At 37.6% G+C, this 25,145-nt stretch overlaps 2 protein-coding genes across 2 annotated transcripts in view; both read right to left on the reverse strand.

The window, feature by feature from the left end:
- Nucleotides 1–5,644: 5,644 nt before the first annotated feature.
- Nucleotides 5,645–7,838, reverse strand: Cycs (cytochrome c, somatic). The gene is made up of 3 exons (XM_076835468.2): nt 7,707–7,838; nt 6,458–6,634; nt 5,645–6,359 (listed from the first exon to the last, which is right to left on the reverse strand). The coding sequence occupies exons 2-3, from the start codon at nt 6,624–6,626 to the stop codon at nt 6,211–6,213; spliced, it is 318 nt and encodes a 105-aa protein (XP_076691583.1). The 5' UTR covers nt 6,627–6,634; nt 7,707–7,838; the 3' UTR covers nt 5,645–6,210.
- A 2,210-nt stretch (nt 7,839–10,048) lies between these two features.
- Spmip4 (sperm microtubule inner protein 4) overlaps nt 10,049–25,145 on the reverse strand; it is a 32,005-nt gene continuing 16,908 nt past the window's right edge. Inside the window, exons 5-9 of the mRNA XM_077105621.1 lie at nt 23,263–23,444; nt 20,527–20,615; nt 14,818–14,992; nt 14,443–14,534; nt 10,049–10,873 (exon numbers count right to left, since the gene is read on the reverse strand). Coding sequence (XP_076961736.1) covers nt 10,049–10,873; nt 14,443–14,534; nt 14,818–14,992; nt 20,527–20,615; nt 23,263–23,444 — 1,363 coding nt within the window. The remainder of the gene's footprint in view (nt 10,874–14,442; nt 14,535–14,817; nt 14,993–20,526; nt 20,616–23,262; nt 23,445–25,145) is intronic.

Genomic DNA, 25,145 nt, shown 5'->3' on the forward strand with positions numbered 1-25,145 from the left:
TTCAAGGGAGAAATGTGGACTCCAAAGTGAGAAGCAGGGCTTAGGCTGAGGGTCCAATATTTATAGGATCAGGGGTTCAGAATAAAAGTGAAACCAGGATGGAGCCACACAATTCGCAACAGTTTTCCTGCACTTGCCTATTTCCCTCATTTTACAAGGGCTTGGACCAAGGTTTGCTAATATGTTTTCTGCATCTCAATGGCTTGATTCTACATTTCAATAGCTTGAGGGTGTTTCTCTTAAAACTGATTGTTTCTCCTTATTCTAAATCCCTATCACAACACCCTCCAAAATAAACCAAGTAAACTTCCCTTCTTAAGACCCTTAACTTGATCACATTCATAAAGTCCCTTTTGTCAGACAAAGTACCCTTTGAAGATTCCAGGGATTAGGGAATGGACATATTTGGGGGACCCTTTTCAACCTATCACAGTATCTATGGGGGATCAAATAAAGTTATTTAAAAGTCAGTTGAATGTATGGTTCTTACGCTCAAGAGAGATTTGATATATAGATACAGAAATGCAGTTACTGGCCAAGGTGTGCTTAATTTACGGGTGTACCTATATAGCAAATGAAAAATAAAAACATATAACAGGTGTAACTTTAGGGAGTACTATTCCATAAGGGGTAGTTGTATTAGGATTAACACAAATCAGCTGCATCTTTTATACACTGATTTAAATGAAAAGAATGTTTACTAAACTGGGCTAGTATGACAGCTTCGCCATGAACTCACATCCCAGATCTTTCTGCCCTTCCATGCTCAGGGGCATGGCTACCTTCTTCAGTAATGCCTTCCATCCAAGATGGCTGCGAGAGGAGCTCAGCTATCTGCCCAGGGTCTAGGCAGGAAATAGAGGCAAAACAAAGGGCAAAAAAGGGAAGTCCTTCTGGCTAAGTTAGATGATGATGATGATGATGATGATGATGATGATGATGATGATTGTGGTGGTGGGGATTGAACCCAGGGCCTTGTGCATGCGAGGAAGCCCTCTACCAACTGAACTATATCCCCAGACCTTAAGTCAGATTCTTTAAAAAAGATATTGCAGAAGTCTCACATGACTCTATTTCATATGCTGACCACACCTAGGAAAGCTGGACAGTGTAGTCTGTTACAGGTCCATTATCTCTCTGAAAAAGATCAAGGTGTTACTAAAATTGAAGGGGAGAATGGGTATTGAGTAGGCAAATGGCAGTCTGCAGGAATAAACCCAAAAAAGAAGCTTATGATGGAGACCAAGAATGAAAGATCAATGAAATAGGGGAGGAGGAAATGATGGGAAGGTTGTGACTGTCCTGAAGGCTACACCCCTATTTCCTGTGAACTCAAGTTATGGTATTTGCCATGTAGAAGGCCATGAGATCTCTGCTTTCATGACATTCTGCTGCAGAACCAGCTTGGGCAGAAGGGGCAATTGCTTCAACATACAGGATCCATTAGAAAATTCACCACGCCCTGCCTTGTGTTCTCTAGTATTTAAGATAGGCAGGCTTTGGTGCTATCCTACCTAATCAACTTTTAAAGGATGGAGACTAGAAAGAAAACCACCAGAATTTTTAGATAGGGTATCTACTAAAAGACCCTGGCAGGTACACTCTACATTTTGTTTGTTGAAAGAATATCTCAGTCTTTACTTGACCTTGAGTTACAGTATAAAATAACCTTCCTAACCTTATTTTGCAAGATAATGGGTTGGGAGGAGGTTAAATGGGCAGGCCCTTCCTGTCACTTCCCACTAAGCACTGACTCTTTTATTATCTTAAACCAGGCTGCTTCAAGAAACTCACAAGCTAAAATTCCTCTCCCAGATCCCTTCCCTTAACCTCTGACCTGTGAGCTCAGCAGTGTCTGTTTGGCTAACATAGTATTTTTTTTTCCTTTCATCTTATATATGCCCATCCAAGAATTATTTCTTTTCAGCATTAAGTGACATTTATCATTCCATAAATCATGAGACCCAAAAGGAATGCTAAACAGACAAGCAAAACTCTGAAATAACTGGGAAGCTTACTTTTCTGGAGCCAAGTGACTGATACAGAAAATGTGTGGTCCATTCTAGAATTACTGAGGTGTTGAGGTTCCAGGGTCAACAGTTGCTAACAATATATGATTGAATGTTGCTCAAAACAAGTTAGCAATGCACTGTGACAGGCCGGGATAAAGAACTAGTTATTCACAGGTAAGGGCACTTTAGGTTACACCCTCCCATGACCTGGACTGAACCTCCCAATAAACCTTCCTGCGAGAGGAGTGTGGAGGCTGCAACGAAGCCCCCAAGTTCTTTCCATTGTGAGATGCCTCTGATGTACAGACACCTGTCTTGATTTGTCTCCTTTTTTGTTTATATTTACCTTTAAAGTTTAGGAGAAGTGGGGTAAAGCTTGCATTTTTTTCCAGTAAATAGGATATTAAAAACTGTCAGGTTACTAGAAAAACTAGACACACTTAGAAGATGAGAATATATGAAAATTAGACACCCATTTTAACTTTTGGCTACAAGTCTCAGATCCCCCCAGAAAAAGCTCTTGAAGGAAATGGATTTGGTGGAGGTTGGAGTTCACTGATTCTTAGTCCAGGTCCCTAATAGGGAATGAAACATCACTTGACTGGTGAATTACTAGAATTAGTGCCTGTGTCATGGATATAAATCTCTAATTGTAGGCACTTCTCTCCCACTGAACTTTCTGTTCACTCTACGTGGAAGAAGCATCTAAGTGAGTGTCTTCGTCTCTCCATGCAATTTGTCCAACTGTCGTCCCTCCATGCAATTTGTCCAGCTGTCAAACAATTTATCAAATTGTCCAGCCCATTTAGTTAAAAAATAGCTAACATTTGATTGTTTATTGTATATGCCAAATATATTCTCCTATTTGTCGAAACAACCTTAAGGACTGACGTTAGTCGTTAGTGTTAATCTACAGATAAAGAAACTAAGGTGCAGAAAGTTTAACATGCCTCGGATTCTGTTAAGCAGTGCCAGCAGAGGACTCAGACCCTTGGGCCATCTTTCTCCAACATCCACCAGTACAAAGTGTAAATAGTTTTCATCTTACTTACAATACAATATAGCCAACGTACAGGTAACTTGGGAAAATCTATAAATTTCACCTGCTGTCTTCAAATTATAATTTCATTACACTTAAGGTGAATAGAAAAAATGATAGCTTCCAGAACTTACACAGACAGCATAATTTGTATTGAAGTGTGACCACCATGCAAAGCTCCTGCACTGAGAAGAAAGCAAGTGGAGAGCTCTTCCAACTTCCCATAGGAGAGCGAGGCAGGGGAAGAATGGGTATTAGAGTGACGATTCTGGAGTATGTGACATCTGTGTCTACTGTTGTCATGTAATTGAACTTTCTGAACCATCACTGAATGTAGATCATTATTGCTCAAAGTGGAGGGTGGGGGGTGACCCAAAACTTCCTTGCAGTCAGGAAGCTGAGAATTCATATCTGAAATGAGAGGCAAGGCCAATTGTCATTAGAAAGGTGTAGGGAAGAAACATTTAATGTCTAAAATAACCACAAGAAAACTGGGAAACAATGGATACATAAAAGGGCAGTTGTATGGAATGGCGTTGGGGTTCAGTAGTAGCGTGCTTGCCTTGCATGTGTGGGGCACTGGGTTGGATCCTCAGCACCACATAAATAAATAAAATAAAGGTATTGTGTCCATGTACAACTTAAAAAAATTTAAGACCTTAGCTCTTATTCCATGTTCAACATTCTGTCTTCCAAGATATTCTGGTATGACAAAGGGCAGCCAAATAGCCTAAAAAGAATTGGTTTTAGTTTACTTTTGTCTGAGGTTTGACCAATAGGAAATAGCCAAGACTAGTCAACTGTGGAGGGCCAGATGCCTGTAAAGGCATCTTCCTAGACAGCCAACATGGATTTCTTCATATTCTTAACAGTCTTCAATGGTTAAAGTGAATACATAAAATGTCTATAAAAACAAAATCGGAAGTGCAGGAAAATGATGACACAAAAGCTTATCTCAGCTACCACCAGAAAGCCACCTATCTAAAATGAATTGCCAGTCAATGAATAGAATAGGTAAACCATGGCAAGTTCATAGAGGTGAGCATAGTAAGTTTAAGGAATAAGGTACTGGAATCATTGTTCAGAGGGGCATTATAATGTATTTGCAAGAATCCTAGATTAAGGGAGAAGCATTTTCATTACAGTGGTCACTAGCTATTTGTGGCTGTGGAAAGTTATTTGGATAAAATTAAAAATTCACTTCTACAGTCACACCCCACCCCATATTTCAAGGGGTTGATAACCACATGCTGTTATTAGTTCTAGACAAAAGCCAGAGTGTGGGTAGCACTTGGAAGAAATACTCCTTAAATATATCTGGCTTTCACTTTTGATACCATTAACCTAGCCACCTACAATGGACTAGAAATGCAATTAAGAGTTCTAGGTTTTGGCCCCAGTTTCTTTTTTTCCCCCTGAGATATATATATTTCTTTTAATTATGATAATTACTTTATCATTTACACTCTAAATCTTCAGGGTGTTTTAGTTGACTTTAACTGGCCTAGAACATGGCAGGTACCCATCTGCGTCAATGTAGGTCTTAGTTGAAAACAGAAATAAGAATACTTTAAGCTCTCAAGAAAGGTACACCTTTATATGAATTAACCAGCATTTGTCAATTTGATAATGGCTAAATCACTAGCTTCACTTCTGGATTAAATAATTTCTGAATTTGTAAAACCGACCAAGATGAAAGGTCTATTAACTGTCCTTTGTAAGCTAAATGCTATACTGTCTCTCAAGACTTTCCAAAATGGTTTCTCCATGTTTTCAAACTGACTTACTTGCATTTCTTCTGTGAATAAAGATTCAAACTTACAAAGTACTTTGTCAAGCTTTAGAGGCCTATTTAATCATTCCTAATGCCTTTGAAATCACAGATGAGACCCTTTCTCAGGTTCCTCAAAATCATGATTCTAATCTCTACCTGCATAGATTTATTTCCCTTGTGTTTTTTTATGGGTTTAAGTTCACCATCTTCAATAAAATTTCCAAGGACTACTCTTAAGTATGTATGGCAGATTTTGTACAAAATAACATAATGTGTTAATTATTCACTATCATTCACTGTCAAAACCATGACCAGAAGCACTCCTCTATTCATGTTTGGCAATTTACTTTCTAGTCAAGGAAACTCTAGGAATGAATTAGCAATATGTTGTTTTTAGTTCGGGTTGTCCTAGAGGACCAAGTTAAGAAAGTACTTAACTAGCAACCACTGCTGCACTGACATTCAGGGTTATGTACTTTTTAACCATTATAGTTTTGGCATTAGTCATTAAATCAAGCACAATCAAAAAATCATGATCTGTGATTGTTTTTAATTATCTTAAATCTTATGGTAACGTATTTTACAAATTTGTATTGATGGGTATATCTCTTTTACCTTAATCTTTCCATCTAATAAGTTGGCAAAAAGCACCACTACCAACCACCTAGATGTTCCATAGTATTGTTTCTGAATAGTTGTTTAAAAACAATCCTGAATGATAACTTAGTCTTAGAAAATAAAGAATTAAAAAGTAAAGTCTAACTTGTTACTGTATTATGCTGACTTAAAAAGCATCTGAACTTATAGATCAGCTTTAAATTTGAGAAGTGTTAAATATTCTTTATTTAATATCATACATAAACCACACTAAAAATGCCTTTCCATAAGGAAAGAACAGCATTTTAGATACAGGGAATTCTAATTAAATTGGCATGGTCAACAAAAATAGACACTGCTTCCTTATCTTCAACCTTTAATAAGCTAATGAACACAAATTGAAACAAATGTGAATCATGCTTGGTTCTGAGAGAGTGAAGGGATTTCCCCCATATTTTAAACATATTCACATAATCAGTTCTATAAAACTAAATATAAAACCAGTTTTCAGATGTCATTCACCATTTTTGTGAAATACTGAACATTACTAATTAAGTCCAACCACAACTTTAAAAAGGGGAAACAGTGATAGAATTTACTGAAGTGGGAATATAACCAAAATATTAATTTAACTACAAGTAAGTTTTACTTAAATCAGGATTGTCCAACAAAAATAATTTTGTCAGTCATTCATGATCTGATTTCTGGTGTATCACATCAATTAAATTATGGTGCACATAAAAAAGCCAAGAGACATTTCTGTTTGGTAATAAATAAGGCAGTAGCTATTACTCATTAGTGGCTTTTTTGAGGTAAGCTATTAGGTCTGCCCTTTCTCCCTTCTTCTTAATGCCAGCGAAGATCATTTTTGTTCCAGGGATGTACTTTTTGGGATTCTCCAAATACTCCATCAGTGTATCCTCTCCCCAGGTGATGCCTAAACAAAAAGGGATGCATTGGTTAAATAAATGATACTCCAAATAAGAGTACATTCATGCAATCTGTGCTGTTATTTAACAACAGTCCTTCTCTTACCTTTGTTCTTGTTGGCATCTGTATAAGAGAATCCAGCAGCCTGACCTGTCTTCCGCCCAAACAGTCCATGGAGATTTGGCCCAGTCTTGTGCTTGCCTCCCTTTTCCACCGTGTGGCATTGGGCACACTTCTGAACAAAAATCTTCTTGCCTTTCTCAACATCACCCATTTTTAATTCTAAAAAAAGCGAAAGACCCAACAGTAATACAGAAAATTGTTTTCCCTAAGGAATAACACGGTGGAAACCAATGATCACTCCACTCACTTAACTGCTAATCTATGACACTAAGTACCAGGACCCATTTTGCTTTACTTAGTACATTTGCAAAACTCTTCAGTAGCAAAACAACTACTATATAGGAGAATCTCCTTAAAATATATATTTGTATGTATGAGACAGAAGGTTAAACCCAAATAAGAGAAGTGGGAACCTAGCTCAAAATTCAGTTTCAAAAGATGAGGTCAAGGTCAAAAAGTCACAAATCTGAAACTGAACTGAACTGCATTAAACTGAAACCACTAAAATCCCAACTTTACAAAGACCCAATTACTTATTTGTGCTACAACTTACAGGCACTTCTCTTTGAAGATAAGGCAAAACCCGTTAATTTTTAAAAGGTATTGGGGGGTGGGTCTCAGCTCTTTCAGCCTTAACACGTCTAGCTTAACTCACTTCACTTGCACTGCTGTGGTTTGAGAGTACAGGGAAAGGCTGGGACAGGGTTATTCCCACCTCCACCTCTGAGATCCCGAGGGTGACCACGAGGTCACTCACTCAGATCAGTTTCAAGGAGACTGGTGCAACATCCTTTTGAGATGTCCGAACGCTTAACAAGAGGAATGACACATGGCCCAGGGGGAAAAAAAAAATGACTCCTTAGCATAAGAGCGGCAGCTTTGGCTCTCTGAAGGAGAACCTGAAGCGTTGCGCTCCTGCCCTCCGGGAGGAATTGTTGCCGATCAGTTCCACAGGCCCTGGGCAATGGCAACCCGGGGACCGCATCTTTGTCGAATCGGCATCTAAACCGCCTCCAATTCTCCACCTGGTCCAGACTTCTACCTAGTTACGGTTCTGCTCCATCTCAAGACATCCGGTGTTGGTTGCCCAGTCCCAGCCCAGCCGACCCCGCGCTAGCTCCACTCCGAGACCCTGGCATCGGCTTCGCGTCCGCCCGCGTGCTCCCACGCTTGTGCGCGCCTCTCACAGCTTTTTCTCCCACCTACTACAGTTTCTACGCCTCGTGCTCACCGTTCTTTCGTGGCTAGCGCAAAGAAGCAAAGAAGGATCCCGAACAGAAGCCAGACGTCCCACTCTCTAGCCCAAGGACACGCCGGTCTGCGCCTATGTACCGGTGTCAGTGCAACCGCACTCGCTCCATCTCCCCGCGGCCTGACGTGAGGCCGAGCCGGCTCATACGCGGTGACGTTACGGAGCCTCATTGGCTATGGCGTCCAGGGTCAGGCAGCAACGTGCGCGCGCTTACCAGCTAGCAGGGTAGGATGTGTCGCGTGGATGCCCTTTTTCTCCAGGCCGCTCCTGCCCGGCTCTTACGACAGGCCTTGGATGTTCGACTTCGAGGCGGTGCGGGGAGGGGCTGACGTCACTCCCAGCCTCTGCGCGCCTGCGTGTGCTGCGTGGAGGGTGGAGCGGAGATTTTTGGCTTGAGGAAGTTAAACAGCTAAGGTATCAATTCTCCAGAGCAAGGTTGTAATATCTTTGAGGGGATCGTTCGATCTCCGTCCAGAGGGAGTCGCCCTAACTTTGACACACTTAAAGGTCTACCATCCGGTCAGCTGGCGACCTTTACCCAGGCTGGGTCGTATTTCCACCGCTGGTGCCAGCAGCACCTCGATGGATACCATGAACAAGGAACCAGGAGTTATTTGACAGGAGCTTGTGACCAGTTTCTTTTTTTTGCCTTCACTCCCAAGACTGGGGAAGGTGCTGCAGTTGCGGGTGATCGCTCTGGCCCTATGCCTGCCGCTTCTTTTTCTTCTAAAGTCTCCTCCTTCCCTTCGCGTCTCTGTGCAGACGGATGTGCAGGCAAGCATTTAGAAAGAAACACGATTTTAGGTGATTTAGAATGTTCTGGGAAGTCTAAAGGATTGCATCCCTTCTGGTCATATTAGAAATGCAGGTTTTATTATCACTGCTTCGAGTTACACTTCAAACCTAGCTCCCTTTCCTGACATGCATTTCTGTCACTGGGACGTCACGTTTAGACTTCTTCGTCCCTCAAATTCAGCCTCCAGTTTCTGATTAATTTCCTGAGTTCTATCAGCTTCTACTTTGATTTAGCCAAATGGTTTTCTTATTGCGGATGTGGAGAAAGTTGTAGTGGTCTGGATAGAAGATCAAACCAGCCATAACATTCCCTTAAGCCAAAGCCTAATCCAGATGAAGGCCCTAACTCTCTTTACGATTTTGTTAAGGATAAGAGAGAAGGTGCAGAGGAAAACTTGAAACTGACAGAAGTTGGTTCTTGAGGTTTAAGGAAATAAGCCATCTTCATAAAATAAAATTGCAAAGTGAAGTAGCAAGTGCTGATGTAGAAGCAAGTCATTTAGAACTTCTAGTAAACTACTTAAGCTGTCTACAATAAACAACTGCTTTCCAGAGTAGATGAAACATTCTTATATTGGAAGGTGAGGCTATCTAGGACTTTAATAGTTGGGAGAAATCAATGCCTGGCTTCAAAGCTTCAAGACAGGACAACTCTTTTGGTAGGGGAGAAAATACAGCTGGTGATTTTAAGTTGAAGCATATACTCATTTGCTATTCCAAAAATCCTAGAGTCCTTTAGAATTATACTAAATCAACTGTGCTGAGAGGAACAGCAAAGCCTGGATGACAGCATGTGTTTACAAGATGATTTAGTGAATATTTTAAGCCCACTATTGAGACTTAATTGTTCAAAAATTTTTTTCTTTCAAAAAATTACTCCTTATTAACAATGTACCTGCTTACCTAAGAGCTCTGATGGAGATGTACAATAAGGGTAATGTTTTTATGCTGGCTTACATAACATCCATTCTGCAGCCCATTGATCAAGGAGTATTTTCAACTTTTAAGACTTAGGAAATACATTTTATAAAGCTACAACTGCCATAGATATCAGTTCCTCTGGTGGAACTGGAAAAAGTATCTTGTGCAAACATTTACATAAAAGGACAGGATTCACATTTATTTTATTAAGGTACAACAGATTGTATAATCATTTCTCAATTCTTGAGAATTTGAGTTTTTTCAAATTTGTACTTTCTGTAAAAAGATGATGTAAACTTCGTTGTGCACATTGCTTTTCATGAAATTTTGGAAAACTTCTTTAGAGTATAATTTGAAGATGAGGCTGGGTATACATTTTTCTGGTAGTAATTTTTATTGCCAAATTACTCAAACTTTTCAAGACATCAGAACATCACCTTTTCTTGGTTCCTCTGACTAGGTCCTAACTTAAATTCCTGAAAACATAAACCTCCTTAATGAGGCCATTATGGCTTACTCTAGAAACATGCCAGCAAAATGAAGGAATTTCTGTAATATTTTTTTTTCTTGCAAGAGGCTGGGTTTTGAAGGGAAGAAGGAATATCTCAATTATAGAAATCATAGGAATTATGGCCATAGAATTGGTGTTTCATCCCTGAATTCACCTTTTCCCTAAGGTCTTTATGGTCGTCTAGAATTGATTTATAGAAATGTTTTTGTGCACCAGTTTTTGAGAAAGAGTTCTTAAGATCCAGAAGGTTGGTCTGAGGCTTGGCCACTCCAGCTTTAGGAATCCAACCCAGAATAGATCTTATTTCTTTGTTTTTTTCCATGTTCAAGCCCAGCTGTTCTTCTGGCTTACCTAAATATTTACGTTCTAAATTGATTATTTCCATGTCTGGTTTGGTTTGTAAAAGACTAGGTTTAGCAAAGCTGACCCGGTTTCTACATATATTATATGGATTGTGTAGGGTAGATTTAGAGCGTTCATAGGGAATGTATTCACTTGATTTACAGTAAGATATAGGTCGGGGTTTTGATGACAGCTGTCTCCAGTACAAATCTTCTGTCTTTTTAGTATCTGTGATTTTTGGAAATGGTTTTATGTCATAAATGCTAGTCAGATCCTTTGTTGAGTAAGAAGGTTTGAGTGAGTAGTTAGATAGTAAGCTTTGTTCTTCCTTGATCTTCTCTTCAATATCCTGGTTTTTATGAGTCACGCCAGCTGGTATATTATCACTTAGTGCCATCATTTCTACAGAACTGGGTATAAAGGTATGAAAAGTACACAAAACATTAGGGGTACAATCTGGACAGGAACGTGGACTTTGCTGGATAATAGCCTCCAGAGGACGTCGATTCTGAGTAAGTCGGGCGATTCGCCCTTCCAAGGGTCTAGAGGGTTTTAAAATAGAGTGGAATTTTTCTTGCTGTAGTGATGGAAGAGAAAGAAGAAAATTAATTGCTTGATAAATATTAATAAGTGGCAGGTGAACACTCATTCCAATTTCTATTGTGTAAAAGTGAGATAGGTGTAGGAGTGCACATTTCAAAAAATTTTAAGATATATTTAAAGATATCTGCTAAGGAATAAAACTTCTTTTTCCTTTTTCTCAAGAAAAAATGGCATTGAAGCCGAAGTTGCACACACCTGTAATCCTAGTGGCTCCAGAGGCTAAGGCAGGAGGATAGTGAGTTCAGAGCCAGCCTCAGCAACAGTGAGGCACTAAGTAACTGAGACCCTGTCTCTAAATAAAACTGTGGGGACAAGTGCCTGGAGTACTGCATACATGGCATACTTTAAGGGCATCTGAGTGACAGGCCACTCCCCTTGTGCTAGGCATGTGGGCGGGGCTGCTTACCCCATAGCACAGCCCTGGGCAGGAGGCCACTCCCTGTGCTTGCTCTATGGCTCATTCCTTGACTGGTCGCTGCAAGGACGGTTAGCAGAAATTGCATTGGTGGCAGCCTGTAATCTGCTTAGCTACTGCCTGAGTACATATACATGGTAACTGCGCAATAAAATCAGACCTGCTTCCTGCTTGGTCTCTGGAGGTCTTGAATAGCGACTCTGCAGCTATACTCTCCTCTACCCTGTTCCGTGGACCTCCTTGCTGGATGAGAAAGAGCCCATGCAAGAATTACCTTCAAAGATGGCAGAAAATGAAATTCCTAACCTGGACCTTTTAAAACTGTAATTCAGAAGGTCTACAGTGGGACTTAGGAATCTGAATTTTTTGAGGAGGAAGTGCTGGGGATTAAACTTAGGGCTTTAGACATGTTAAGCACATGCTGTACTATTGAGCTAAACACCCAGCCCATGAATCTGCATTTTTAACAAGCATCTCTGTTGTGCTTTGAGAAGCACTGGTCTGAGGTGTTATGATTGTGCTTGCTTATTTATTTATTGATGCTGGGGGTTTGAACCCAGCATCTTATCCATGCTTTGTCACTGTACACCCCAGTCTATCTGTGCTTATTTTTAAAATGTGTTAAAAAGTCTATGATTCTTTTTGAGATGTATTGTAAATATTTTGAACTCAGTCATTTTTTAAAAATGTGTTAAGTCTATGATTCTTTTTGAGATGTATTATAAATATTATGAACTCAGTCATGACTAGTAACTTCAAAAGTAGGGAGTATATTCTAAGTGACATTAATAGAGATGTGTCGGGTGGCAGGAAGAAGGAAGAGTTGACTGGGAAGGACATGAAGGAATTTTCTGGAATGATGATAGTTTTCTATATTATGATAGGAGTTTGGATTACAAAAGGTATATGCATTTGTCATAACTCAGTAAATGTGTAATCTAGATTGAAAGTGAAATATATGTTAGTTGAAATTGCACCAAAGAAAAAAACTGCAAACAAATACTGAAATTTGGTTAATGATATGCCTGTCAAATGTTTAGGGGTAAAGTATACTAATATCTGTAAAGTATACTAATGTCTGTAAAAGCATGTTAAAAATAATAAAGTATATTGCTGGATGGCTAGAGGTATGGAAAGGTGGGTAAATTAAATTTTGATAGAACAAGTATACTAAAGTATTAATGATAGAATTTACATAGTAAGTATATGGATATTAACTAAAATTATTAAACTTTTCTATATGTTTGAAAAAATTTTATAGTAATATAATGAAAAAAATAAAGACTGTAGGGCTGGGGTTGTAGCTCAGTGGTAGAGCACTTGCCTCACATGAGTGAGGCACTGGGTTCGATCCTCAATACCACATAAAAATAAAGATAGTGTGTCCATGTACAACTAAAAAAATATTTTAAAAAATAAAGACTTTATGTATGTTGATGGAATTGATAGGAGAGAGAATAGAATGAGAATGTTGAGAAAATAATAACTGTAGCTTGGACTTAAAGAATGGGCTTTTGAAACAAATATGCTTAAAGTTGGAGGAATTGTCATACTGGGTCACTAACTTTTTTTTTTTTTTTTTAACTTTTAGCTGATCAACTTTGAGTAAATATACTGTGGTATTTTAGGGGGACAGGGGGATTGAACACAGGAGCACTTGACCACTGATCAACATTCCCAGCCCTATTTTGTATTTTTCTTTGGAGATAGGGTCTCACTGAGTTGCTTAGCGCCTCACCTTTTGCTGAGGCTGGCTTTGAACTCAGTATTCCTGCCTCAGCCTCCCGAGCTGTTGGGATTACAGGCTTGTGCCACTGTGCCCAGCTTGAGTAAATATACTATGAAGAAAGGAAAAATTCCAACTCTACATGCTTTGTTAAATTTGTCATTAAAAGCAGGATAGGGCTTATATGAAACTGACAGTATCCCTTATGCACAAGCAGTTTTTATTACCCATATTTTATTCTATACAAAAAAAGTTCATATCTGTTTCTAAAACAAGCTTTCCCAGAGTCTATTGTTTACATTTCAGTCATAAGCCAGCAATTTTCACTGAAACTGTTTTAAACTTCAAATGATTTTATGTATATTTTATCTTGTTATGATTTATCTGCACATTTTGTGCTCAATATACTTCACAAACATCCTTTGTGTACAAGTGTTTCTCTGTAAAAATGATAAAGTTGCTTATTGAGGGGCTAAACCCTACAGGGTCATGTGGAAATATGGACAGTTGTTGAACACACCTGAATAGTGCCAGAGTATTTGTATATTTTCTAGCCACAGAGAATCCACATCACAAGAGAAAAATCAAGACAATTAAAAGCCATTTGGTGAATGATAAAACAGTGTACAGACCTATTTCTGGTGTTATGATTTTACATCACTGTGGTAAATGCTGAAGCTAATGTAACTTGAATATGTACATCTCAGTCTAGAGTTCATACTGAAATAATCTAATAGTCATCTTTTATGTGTCTTCCATAGTTGACATGTTTGATAACATTTTGTTTTTAAAATTTATAGCCAGAGGGGGGAAATTAAGTTCTAAAATAAACCACATATATGCATACTAATAAGTAATTTCACTTTATTTATGTAATAAAGTCAACAGATTATACCTTCTGTTATGAAAAGGCTTGATCATTTCTTCCAGTCTATTTCACATAATCAACTAAGAAGTCTCTATTGATATAGGCAGAGAATTTATTGGTTTTTGATTGTAATTCAGCCAACTCTCAATTATTGTGAATATCATGAAGAAGTTTTTAATCTCTTTAAAAGCAATGATAATGTACAAGATATACAAATGTGCAAAGATCCAATTTATTAAGAATCTCATTGAATTACTAGCTAGGCTCTATTCTTTTTTAAGCCAATAGTAGCATAGTAGAAAATCTGTTAAAAAATAGTACTGCTAAGAAGAAAAGAAACTTTGTTTTTCCAAAGAGTACAAAAGGGTGTTCAAATCAGTTCCGAACAGTTCAGAATTAACTTCTAAAATTAAATTTTCTCTTTGCTAGGTTGGGCACCAGTACTCATGACAGATATAAAAGTGGGCAAAGCAGGAAGGATATCAACACTGGATATTCTCCCTTTAAATAACAGAGTTGATTGCAATTACTTACAGGCTGTGGGTCAAATCCTTTCTGTCCAGTTAATTCTGCTACCTCCTTTTCGTGGTAATCATCCAGTTCAAGGGGGTTCATGGGTCCCAGGCCTTAGTGGAAACACTATCTTATTATTTTGGTAGAGTAAATGAAGAATAATAATTAAATTACCCTACATAGATACAGCCCATCTCCTTAATAATATTATTAGAACCAACCAATGGAAACCAGTCCTACCTCTCCCAGCTACCCATTAAGAGAAACTTACCTCTTAATTAATATTAGTGCTTATATTGAGAAACAGGAAATATAAGAAGATGAAAATGTGTAATAGCATTTGTTGAATATCCCAATTTTGTTCTCATTTTTTACTTGTATTAATGTGACTCATACCTGTAAAATCATGATTGTATGAAGAGATCCAATGGGACCTTTCAAGATTTTTTCGTATGTTGGCTTCTTTTATGGACTTAAGAACATCCCATGTATTTAAAGAAGTGTTGGGAGCGAAAGTTTTAGGTGGTTTTGGGTAGAATGTTGGCTTATTTTTCTCTGCACATTTAGGAATCTAGAATTGAACATAAAGATTATTGCTGTTATTTCATCTAGTAGAGTAAAGATGGACTCAGTATTTCTTCAGGAAAGGGACAAAGGAAAATCTAGGATGAAGCTAGATGCTTTTTTTTTTTTTTAAAGAAAGAGTGAGAGAGAGAGAGAGGGAGAGAGAGAGAGAGAATTTTTTAACATTTATTTTTTTTAGTACTTGGCGGACACAACATCTTTGTTTGTACGTGGTGCTGAGGATCGAACCTGGGCCGCATGCATGCCAGGCGAGCGCGCTACCACTTGAGCCACATCCCCAGCCCTGCTAGATGCTTTTAAAAAATTCATTAATTACTAATTCTCAAGCTAGGTATGGTGGCTTTTTCCTTATATTCACCATAATTGAGAGTTTTTTTTTAAATAACAAAATGATAAGGTTTTTTCTAAAAGCTTCTGAGAACTTATATTAGAGAAATGCTCCTGGATATTCTACAGCCAATGAAATCTGTTAGAGATACAAAAGGTTCTAAGGTACTCTTTTGGCTGAGAATAGCCAAAATTGTGTGGCTTCTATTTTTCTTTCCCTGCTTGACATGAAACCATAAGATAACTTTTATGACTTTTTGAGAAGATTTAAGTCACTCAAATGCAAATACAATTTTCATTCTTTAGACACATGAGTTTTTGTATTTTTAAAAAGAGGTATGCATGTAAACATGATTGAATGAGTTTCATTGCAGTCTTTCTGGTTACTTAGAAATTCATCTTTTCTTAGATTGATGACACTTTGTTAATATTTATTGAGCACCTATGTGTACACAATAGTGGCAGGAAATGAGGACAGGTCCGAAATAAAGCCAGCCATCCACGAGTATATTGGCCAGTAGAGGATATAAGAGAGTAAGTAGCTCTTTGCTATAAAAGAAATTAAAACAAAATGATTTTGAAGTTCAGAGAAGGGAGAGATTGATTTCAGCTGAATCAAGAAGCAGGGTTGGGAGTGGGATGGGAAGGAGGAGCCCTTCTGTCATACCACAAAAACTGAACTTTGAATGACAATTTAGAATTGAAACAGTAGGAGCAGAGGTATAGATGGCGGTGACAGTGTGGAACCAGCATTTCTTGAACATTATGCCACTCATTGTCCTACATCCAAGCCCACCTTTAACATTTGCAGAACCTTCCAGCTGAAGCTGGAAGTCCATATTCCATTTGTCTAAATAGTTTAAGTCAGCCAGTAAGCTGATAATACAATATGTTTCATTCTTTTGCTCAGACAGAATACCTTTATAACAACCTGGAAATCCAGGTTCTAATTTAGACCACTAAATGGCGACTCAGGAAGAGCCAACTGCTGCCTCTGGCCTCAGCACCCCTCACTGCTCTTTTCTACTGGCTCCATCCTCCCATCATTCCCACTTCCAGACAACAGCCATCTCTGGTTACCCCTTTGGTCTTGATGAATATACTAGCTCAGGAACACTGTTAACCCTTGGGAGGATTAGTCCTTCCTCCTTGGGAGGAAGAGTCCTCAGGAGGACCTGGGACTGGGTTCAAAGCCATTTGGTCAGGGAATTTTGTGGTTCAAGAACATGTTCTGCTTACATATTATATTTATATTGGTTAATATTAATTTTTAACATTGTCAGGATTTTTATTTTGCTACCTGTCCTGAGAATAAGATAAGACTCTTGGCATACTTTAACTCCTTACCTACATCTTTATTTTCTTAAAAATCACCTAAATTCTTAACACTAGATCCAGGATATATAATATTATGGTACTAGACACACATAAAGCTCTTCAGAAGCACTGAAGATGTGGTTGGTCTGCATTGAGATGTGCTGTAAATATGAAATATATGCTGGATTTCAAACACAAAATAAAATATATTGTTAATAATTCTTACACTGATTGAATTTTGAAATGACAAGATTTGGAGCATACTAATTTAAATAAAATACATTATTAAAATTAAAAAAAAAAAAAGAACATGTTCTGGAGTGGGTCAGAGGAGCATGGGCTCCCCTGGACATATCCTCTTGGCCCCATATAGACTCCCTGTTTCCTAGGGAAATGCACAGCTAGAGAAGGGCCAGAGTCAGGCCCCCTGAGGCGTGGAGCTCTCTAACTTTCTAGATCCTAAACGTGTTGCTGCTGCGACAACTCTGTAAGGTTGAAGTGATCCCCATTTTACATAGCAGAGTACTCATGGGAAAAGGTACTTCAAAGTTGCCTCAAGAATTAAAATGCCTACCTCTATTAAACCTTTAACCAAAATGTGACTTTGTTTTTTCAGGGTTAAAGAATGCCTTCTTTGTTCTCTTTATTTTTTTTCGTTATTTGCAGTGCTAGCTTACTTGAAAATAGGAAGGAAATTTTTCCAAAATTGTTCTAAGGGGCTAGATTAATCTTGTGTCTTATACTGGTTGAAATAATAGCAGTGATCTATTGAAATGCAGTCTAGGGCTCAAAAAAGAAAATGGGAAATGTGAACTTCAGCCTGTAGTGTTTTGATCACAGTTTAAGAGCCAGGAAACACATGACGGTGAGGAGCTGGTCAATATTTAAAATGTGAAGGTGATTTTTTTTAAGAGAGAGAGAAAGAGAGAGAGAGAGAGAGAGAGAGAGAGAGAGAGAATTTTAATATTTATTTTTTAGTTTTTAGCGGACACAATATCTTTGTTGTATGTGGTGCTGAGGAACGAACCCGGGCTGCACGCACGCCAGGCGAGCATGCTACCACTTGAGCCACATCCCCAGCCCCGTGAAGGCGATTTTATTCAGAGAGGGTAATGAGAGAGGAGCTGGTAGCAGTCATTCACACAACAGGTATTCATTGGTTAAGTACACCAATCTGAGGGCAGAGTTTGTTTCTGATATGGAGGTAAATACAAGGAAGGAATTCCAATTCCTGACATTTGAGTTTCTAGGCTTTCAGGCTATAAAAAGGAGTTAATTGTTTTGAATATGGAATTAGAGGATATGAATTTGAATATGAATTACAGAAATATAACTATACAAACTTTGGTTACATTTCTAGCATACTTAGTTATTTATTAAATGTTTATTAAGTATTAGATGCAAAACTATGTACAAGGTTCCAGTGTCTTGATGTCATCTCCAAAACTCCACATATCACCATTAAAATAACAGAAAACCATGCAGTTAGGGAAGAGTACTGCCTGAGATGGAATGGTGGAAATACGGAGGTGCAAGATAGAAGATGGGGAGCATGGTTGATGGGGACCACAGTGAGGGTGCCATGTTTTTTCCTCACTCTGGATACCATGGATGTTGCTGGGGCTGAGCAGGTAAGACGTAGAGCCTAGAGTGGTGATGGGAATGGAGAGGTACACTTGTGGACATCTCGTGATTTGATAAGATGAGACGTTTCCAAAGGAGGTGCATGCATGCTCATCAAATTCATTATGTCCAGCTGAGAATGAGTTTGGATTATGGGGGCTCTCTGGAAAGACAAATACCCCAGAAATGAGGATAGTAACTCTAGGAGGGGTTTGGGCATTTTAGATGGGAAAGAGGACAGGTGGCTTAGTTCTTTCATGGGGTAAGACAAGTGAGCTGTCTTTCAAAGGGAAGCCAAGGGCTTGTCCAAATATTTACGTTTAAGGAAAACTGGGTTGTAAAGAATGCTGTTAAATAAATGGGCTCAGGTAGACTTTAGAAATATTTTTGTTAAAACACGTCAAATAGTTCAAGGTTAGGGAAATTTATAGCAACCTCTATGATTATATCTAGTCTTACTCAAAAGATGACTACAAGATAGCTTTTATGATATGAAAGAAGTCTAGGATGAAATCTAAGACCAAGTGTTGCTATTCTTGAGAAAGGGCAAAAGTCTTTAGCTACTTTAGCAAATAATAACAACCCAGAAAAGTAAAATATTAAAACCTTTGTATGCTTCCCAATTGTAAAAGGAAAAAAGAATGTATGATTGGCCTGGTAATGGCCATAAATGGTCAGTGATAAGAGATCTTAGAGGGGAGAGGTAGCAAGAGAGGCCCTGGTTAGAGTGACATAAGTATAACGATCGATAATGAAAACGGAGTCAGGCCAAATAGACAACAACATAGGGCAATTCTGGGTCTGGGTGGGAAAGAGGTTCTCAGAGTTCTACAAATCCTGAAGGCACAGGCTTTCTAAATGTATAATGTGGAAGGATGAAACCAAGATAACATTTAAAAGTATTTTGTTAAAATTAAGCCTGTGGGGACTGAAATGGAGCAAATTAAATTTTATGAATGTATGATTATGTCACAGTGAACCCTACTATTACATATAATCATAATGCACTAATAAAAGCATTAAATAAATAAAAATTAAGCCCTAGTACTTAAATTTTAAAAGATTAAGCCATCTTATTTAGAACACTCTTCTTTCCAAAGTTATCTGTTTCTTAATGTTGCTAGTTCAACCAAGTTTTATAATCATTGGAATAATAATGCTGATAGCAGTTAAAATTTATTATGAGCTAGTATTAATATGGTGCTAGGTACTTTTATATGAATTTCATTCTCAGGACAACAGTTAGTTTTTATTATCATTCCTATTTTATCTGTTAGGAAATTGAGGTACTAAAGGATTAAATATATTACCCAGGTCACAGAGCTGATAAGGTAGAGCCATGAGCTGAGCCTCTTTAAAATTCACACTCTACTAATACATTATACATATTTTTTTATTGGCTTGGATGGAAAAAATACTAAAGTACAGTTTCTAGAGTTTTCTCTTTTGCAGGTAGGTGACACATGTTAGGACCTGTTTATCAGTTATTTGTGTCTTTTCTCTTCCCTTGGGGCATAGGATGAAATAGGAGGAAAGAGAAGACTATTAGCTCACAAATATGAGTTACAAGTCTTTGAACAGGCATTCTTGCTATGGGTTACTTTCTCAGAGGAATTATCTAATGGATGTGGGTGAAGCCAGTTAGGGAACAGAAGTTAACAGCATAGATTAGAGTCTTACAAACCTGACTTCTGTGATCATGACCTTGTCTCAAACTCTCTGAGCCTCAGTCTCCTTATCGATAAAATGGACTTGATAATACTAATCTTATGAGATTTTTATAAGAATTAAAGTACATCTAAATTACATAATTTATAGCAATTTCTCAATAAATGGTAGCTCTTGTTTTAGTTTTATTTTGTTTTAGACTTAATATAAATGCACTAATAATGATGGGGACAACGACAGCTCATAAATCTTTCTGAAAGTCTCTCGTTTACTCTATGCATATTTGGAATAACTTGATACATTATGAATTATAAGAATTTAAAAACAGGATTAAGGCTGTGAAACAGTTCTTCCCCACCATCTTTCTGAGGGAAACATTTTTGTTTTATAACTGTGGAAATGTTCATTAACTAACCAAAGTATGTGAAATCAGCTAATAAAATTGAAAAATGTGAACCATAGTCAAAAATCTCAAAAGTTTCACCTAAGTAGAAAATAAAACAATCTCTTTTTGAGTTTTAGAAACTATTGGGTAAAAATATATTGTACTTTCTCTTAAAACACACATTTTGAAAGATAACTTACATCATAATACACATCCTGACCTGGCCACATCAATGATTTCTTCTTTGAATCCGTGGGAAAATCAAGCAGTTCGTATCTATAAGGATTACCTGAAATTTTCAAGAAAAGCACTGTTATCCTGAATAATTAAGAACAGTCTTTTAACTAATGGGTTTATGGAAGGAAATAAATAGAAACAATATAGATTAGAGATGAATTCTGGTGTATATTATAGCTATACAGTATAACTTTTAAAAATATTGGTGCTGGGGATTGAACTCAAGGCCTTGCATATACTAAGGGCTACACTCCTAGCCCCTTCTTATAACTTTCAAGATGCAGCCTACTCTTTAATTCTTGAGCCTTTATATGGGCAGCATGTGGACCAGAGTGAGAATGAGTCTCTAATCTTAGTGTTCTCAGCAGTGATAGAGGGCACTTGTACTTAACAAGCAAAATCCTTAGGTACATAATAAATCTTCCTGGATCTTCTTTCTGGTGTCTGGAGGCTCAACAGATAAATTTCTTTACTATCTGTTTTGGCTTTTCTTTACCCAAATATAGAAAGGTTATTATTATTTTTTTAAAATGGAATTGTACTTGCCTATCAAAAAGGTAGTAAAAGAGAACATTTTAAATAATACAGCTTCTTAGGTCTTGTTTTGTATTTAATAAGCATTACCAAACACAGCATGGCTGCCTCTGTTCTCATTTTAAATTTCAAGCTAAAGAATATTCTGAATACCCATTCTTATTTTTTCCTTATGGTACTGGGGATTGAGCCCAGGGCCTTGTACATGCTAGGCAAGCAGTCTATCACTGAGCTACATCCCCAGCCCGTATTATTTTGAGACAGGGTCTAATTTGCCCAGGCTGGCTATGACCCTGTGATCCCCTTGCCTCATCTTCCTGAATAGCTGGAGTTATAGACATGCACCACCATTCCCAGCTCCATTCTAATATATAACAAGCAAAGGCTGGCATTTATTGAATACTTCCAAAGCACCAGCCACTGTACTGTTTTTAATATACCATCACATGCATTTCTCATAAAATTATTATGAGAAAGATACTATTATTCCCATGTCAGTGAATAAAGAAACTGAGGCACAGAGAGAATAAGAAATGTATGCAAGTTCACAGCACTAGTAGATGGAATTCAAACTCAGGCAATCTGATTCTAGAGCATGTACTCTTACCCTACATACTATTTATTTCTAATAAAAGGTTAAAATAAGTGGAAGATTAGAAACCCAATATAGTACTATTTCATGGAAAGATCTTTTTATACTTATTAACAGATTCATCTTAAAGTCCCTAAGAGTGAGTGACTGGTCAGAAAGAGGTAGATGCTTGGAAGAGCAGAAAATGAAGAAGGCAACTTGTTTCTTTAGTCCCTAAAAGGTGTTTTTATGAGTTCAACACATATTTCTGTGACTTCTTGCTAACTATGTACTAAATATAATTTCAGAAATTATCTAATTCAGGACTGAAAATAATGAGTTAATTTTGATAGTTTCCCTAACACAATTATAAACTTTCAGTTGTTTAGATACATATCTTGGGTTTTTGCACAGCACTCACTCATCTCACTCTCCCAATATAACTAAGCATAGCCTCAGCACCAAACAGACAAATGTTCTAGAAGAATCAGTTTGCACTGCCTCTTATCAATACTGACTGGTCTGAGAGGTAATGTAAAATTTCATCATGGTGAACACACACTGGAGTCACTATATGAAAGCAAACAAACTGTTAACACTTATCTTTGTTGTCTATGAAGTTGGCACTAATACTCCCATTTTAGAGATTGAGAAGTGAAGACGGAAGTTAAGAAAAACCACTATAGTCCACAGTAAATGGTAAGGGCAGAATTTTATGCCTATACTCTGACTCCAGAGTCCTTGCCTCTGGACTGGGAGTATAGTTCAGTGGTAGAGTACTTGCCTAGCATGTGTAAGGTTCTGGGTTCAACCCTTAGTATGGAGGGAAAAGAAAAGTCTGCTCTTAAGTCTTCTGCTACACACTTTTTCAAAACCCAAAACATACCTGTCTGCTAACAAGGTGCTGAGGTTGTTATTGATGATCCTTGCACTTTGGTACAAATATATTCATGTACAGAAGACAATTAATGTTATAGGACAATTCTTGAGCTTTATCTACTCCACAGCATAAATTATTAACTCAACAAGTATTTATTTTTTCCTACTACATGCCTTTTCTTTTACCTTCAATTATCCTCTCTTTAGCATCTTTCAGACATTCAGAGGTGTCATCTGCTTTCATGCATGTGTGCATCTCGTCAGCAAAGACTGAGGAGTCTAGGGTGGGTGAGACTCTAGGATGGGTGCAGAGGATTACTGCCCTCTCTAATAAAATACATCCACAAAGATGCTCCAGGGTGTCAAGAGAATGTGAATAAATTAGTGCCTGAGTCTTAGTTCAAATGTTAAGCTTTCAATTTAATCACTGCTTCTGCCTTGCCCCTTATGCTCATCATCTAAGCTGGGACAGAATTTTTTTTTTCTTTGCTACTGGGGATTGAACTCAGGGGCACTCAACCACTGAGCTACATCCGCAGTGGGTCCCTGATGATTTGTGTGGTGCATCCACAGTCGGATCAAACTTTTCTAATCTACTGAGGGGTCACATGTCTGTGTTTTGAGTCCTTCATGCTTCTTGCTTTCTTTAATTTTATTATGTATAAATTCCAATAATAATAAGAATCAATAGTTTTAATTTTAAGTCACATTTTACCTCTTGTCTTCAAAATCGTTGAATCATAGGTCTTGGTTGGCACCGTGGGAGCAAATGGCTGATGAGTGCAGGCTTTAATATCATTGTAGAGCTCCTTAGGTGACGTAAAGGTCGGGAACATGGCTCCACGAGAGATGTGTGTATGGTAAGGGTGATCAATTGGATATGGTAAGCAGATTTCGCTAAGATTTATTGAGCAAATAAAAAAACAGAAGAAAAAGAAGTGCGATGAAAAAATCAATCATCAAATATTTATTGGGACTCTTTGTTATGGCTTATAGTGTTCTAATCTTTGAGGATGACAGTAACCCAGATAAAGTTCCTATAATCATGGAGTTGGCAGTCTGTAGACTATCTTCCAAGACCTGTGAAATTTTCTTAATTTTGCTAGACAAAACTAAATTTCATTTTTAAAAATAAAACATACTTAATTCTTTATCATGAATAATCTCCATAACTGGGTAATAATATAAGCAATATATGGATATTTTTAGTTTTCAGATGATGTAGGAAGAATTTCTAGTTGCTTTTAATTTCTGTTTCCTGTTTTAAAAGATCCATGTACTTTATTTTATGAAATAATTTTGGATATTTGGTTCAGTAATACACTCATCTTGGATTGAACTTTCAACCTAGGGATTTGTTTCTTTTAAGTGACGGATCAACAAAATATATTGCCCGTTTATGTACACAAACTGTTTTGAAATAAAAAAGCCAAAAATAGATCACTGAAGGAAAAAAAGAAAAAGGCCACAGTGATAATTTTCCTATTATTTGGAGTACTGACAGAGGTTAAGGGAAAATAAAAAGAACAACAACACAAAAACCACTGTCTAAACCAGAAGAAAATTGAGATCAGGAAGGTTACAGAATAGAAAAATGTTATTTTGTAGAAAAATTTTGTAGAAAGACCAATGTTATAGGTTGAATTGCATCTCTCCTCGAAATCCATATGTTGAAGTGCTAACCCCAAAGGCATTATAGTAGGTTCTAATTTGGAAATAGGGTTGTTGTTCACATAATGAGTTAAGAGGGGGATCATACTGAAGAATGAGTTCTTAATCCAGTGAGCCTAGTGTCCTTATGAAAAGGGAAACTTGGACTCAGATGAGCACACAAGAATGCTATGTGAAGATGAAGGGAGAGATTAGGGTGACACATCTTAAGCCAAGGAACACCAAGGACTCCAGCAAGCCACCAGAAGCCAGGTGCCAAACAGGGAGCAGGTTCTTTTTCAGAGTTCCAAGAAGGAACCAATCCTGCCAACACCTTGATCTTGGACTTCTAGCCTCCCACTTTGAAGCTTATCAAGCTACAAATAGAATCTTGAATCCAATAATTATAGCCCAGCTAAAAGGACTTTTCTTTTCATACTTTTTATGAACAAAACTAGAAAAGCCCAAAACAAGGTTTCTTCACATAGTTGTTTAAAAAACAAAAAACAAAACAAAGCCCCTCAAAACCTAAATCTTGATTTCTATTCTTTTTTTTTTTTTTTTTTTTTTTGCTTAGTACTGGGGATTTAACCCAGGGATGCTTCACCACTGAGCTAAATTCCTAGTTCTTTTTTATATTTAGTTTTATTTAGAGACAAGGTCTTATGAGTTGCTAAGGGCCTTGCTAAGTTGCTGAAGCTGGTTTTGAACTCACGATCTCCATGCCTCAGCTTCCCAAGTTGCTGGGTTTACAGGCATATGTCACTGTGCCCAGCTAGACCTTGATTTCAATAGCTTTTTCAGTAGTTCTTTGCTCAAACACAATTTTACAATATCAGCTTAATATTTTCAGTTAAGATTGGTAAGGGCTTTTGTATCATACTCATACCAAAACCAGATAAGGACACATCAAGGAAAGTAAACTACAGACCAATATCCCTGATGAAC

The sequence above is a fragment of the Callospermophilus lateralis genome, chromosome 1, assembly GCF_048772815.1.
Source record: "Callospermophilus lateralis isolate mCalLat2 chromosome 1, mCalLat2.hap1, whole genome shotgun sequence".
NCBI classification, from domain to species: domain Eukaryota; kingdom Metazoa; phylum Chordata; class Mammalia; order Rodentia; family Sciuridae; genus Callospermophilus; species Callospermophilus lateralis.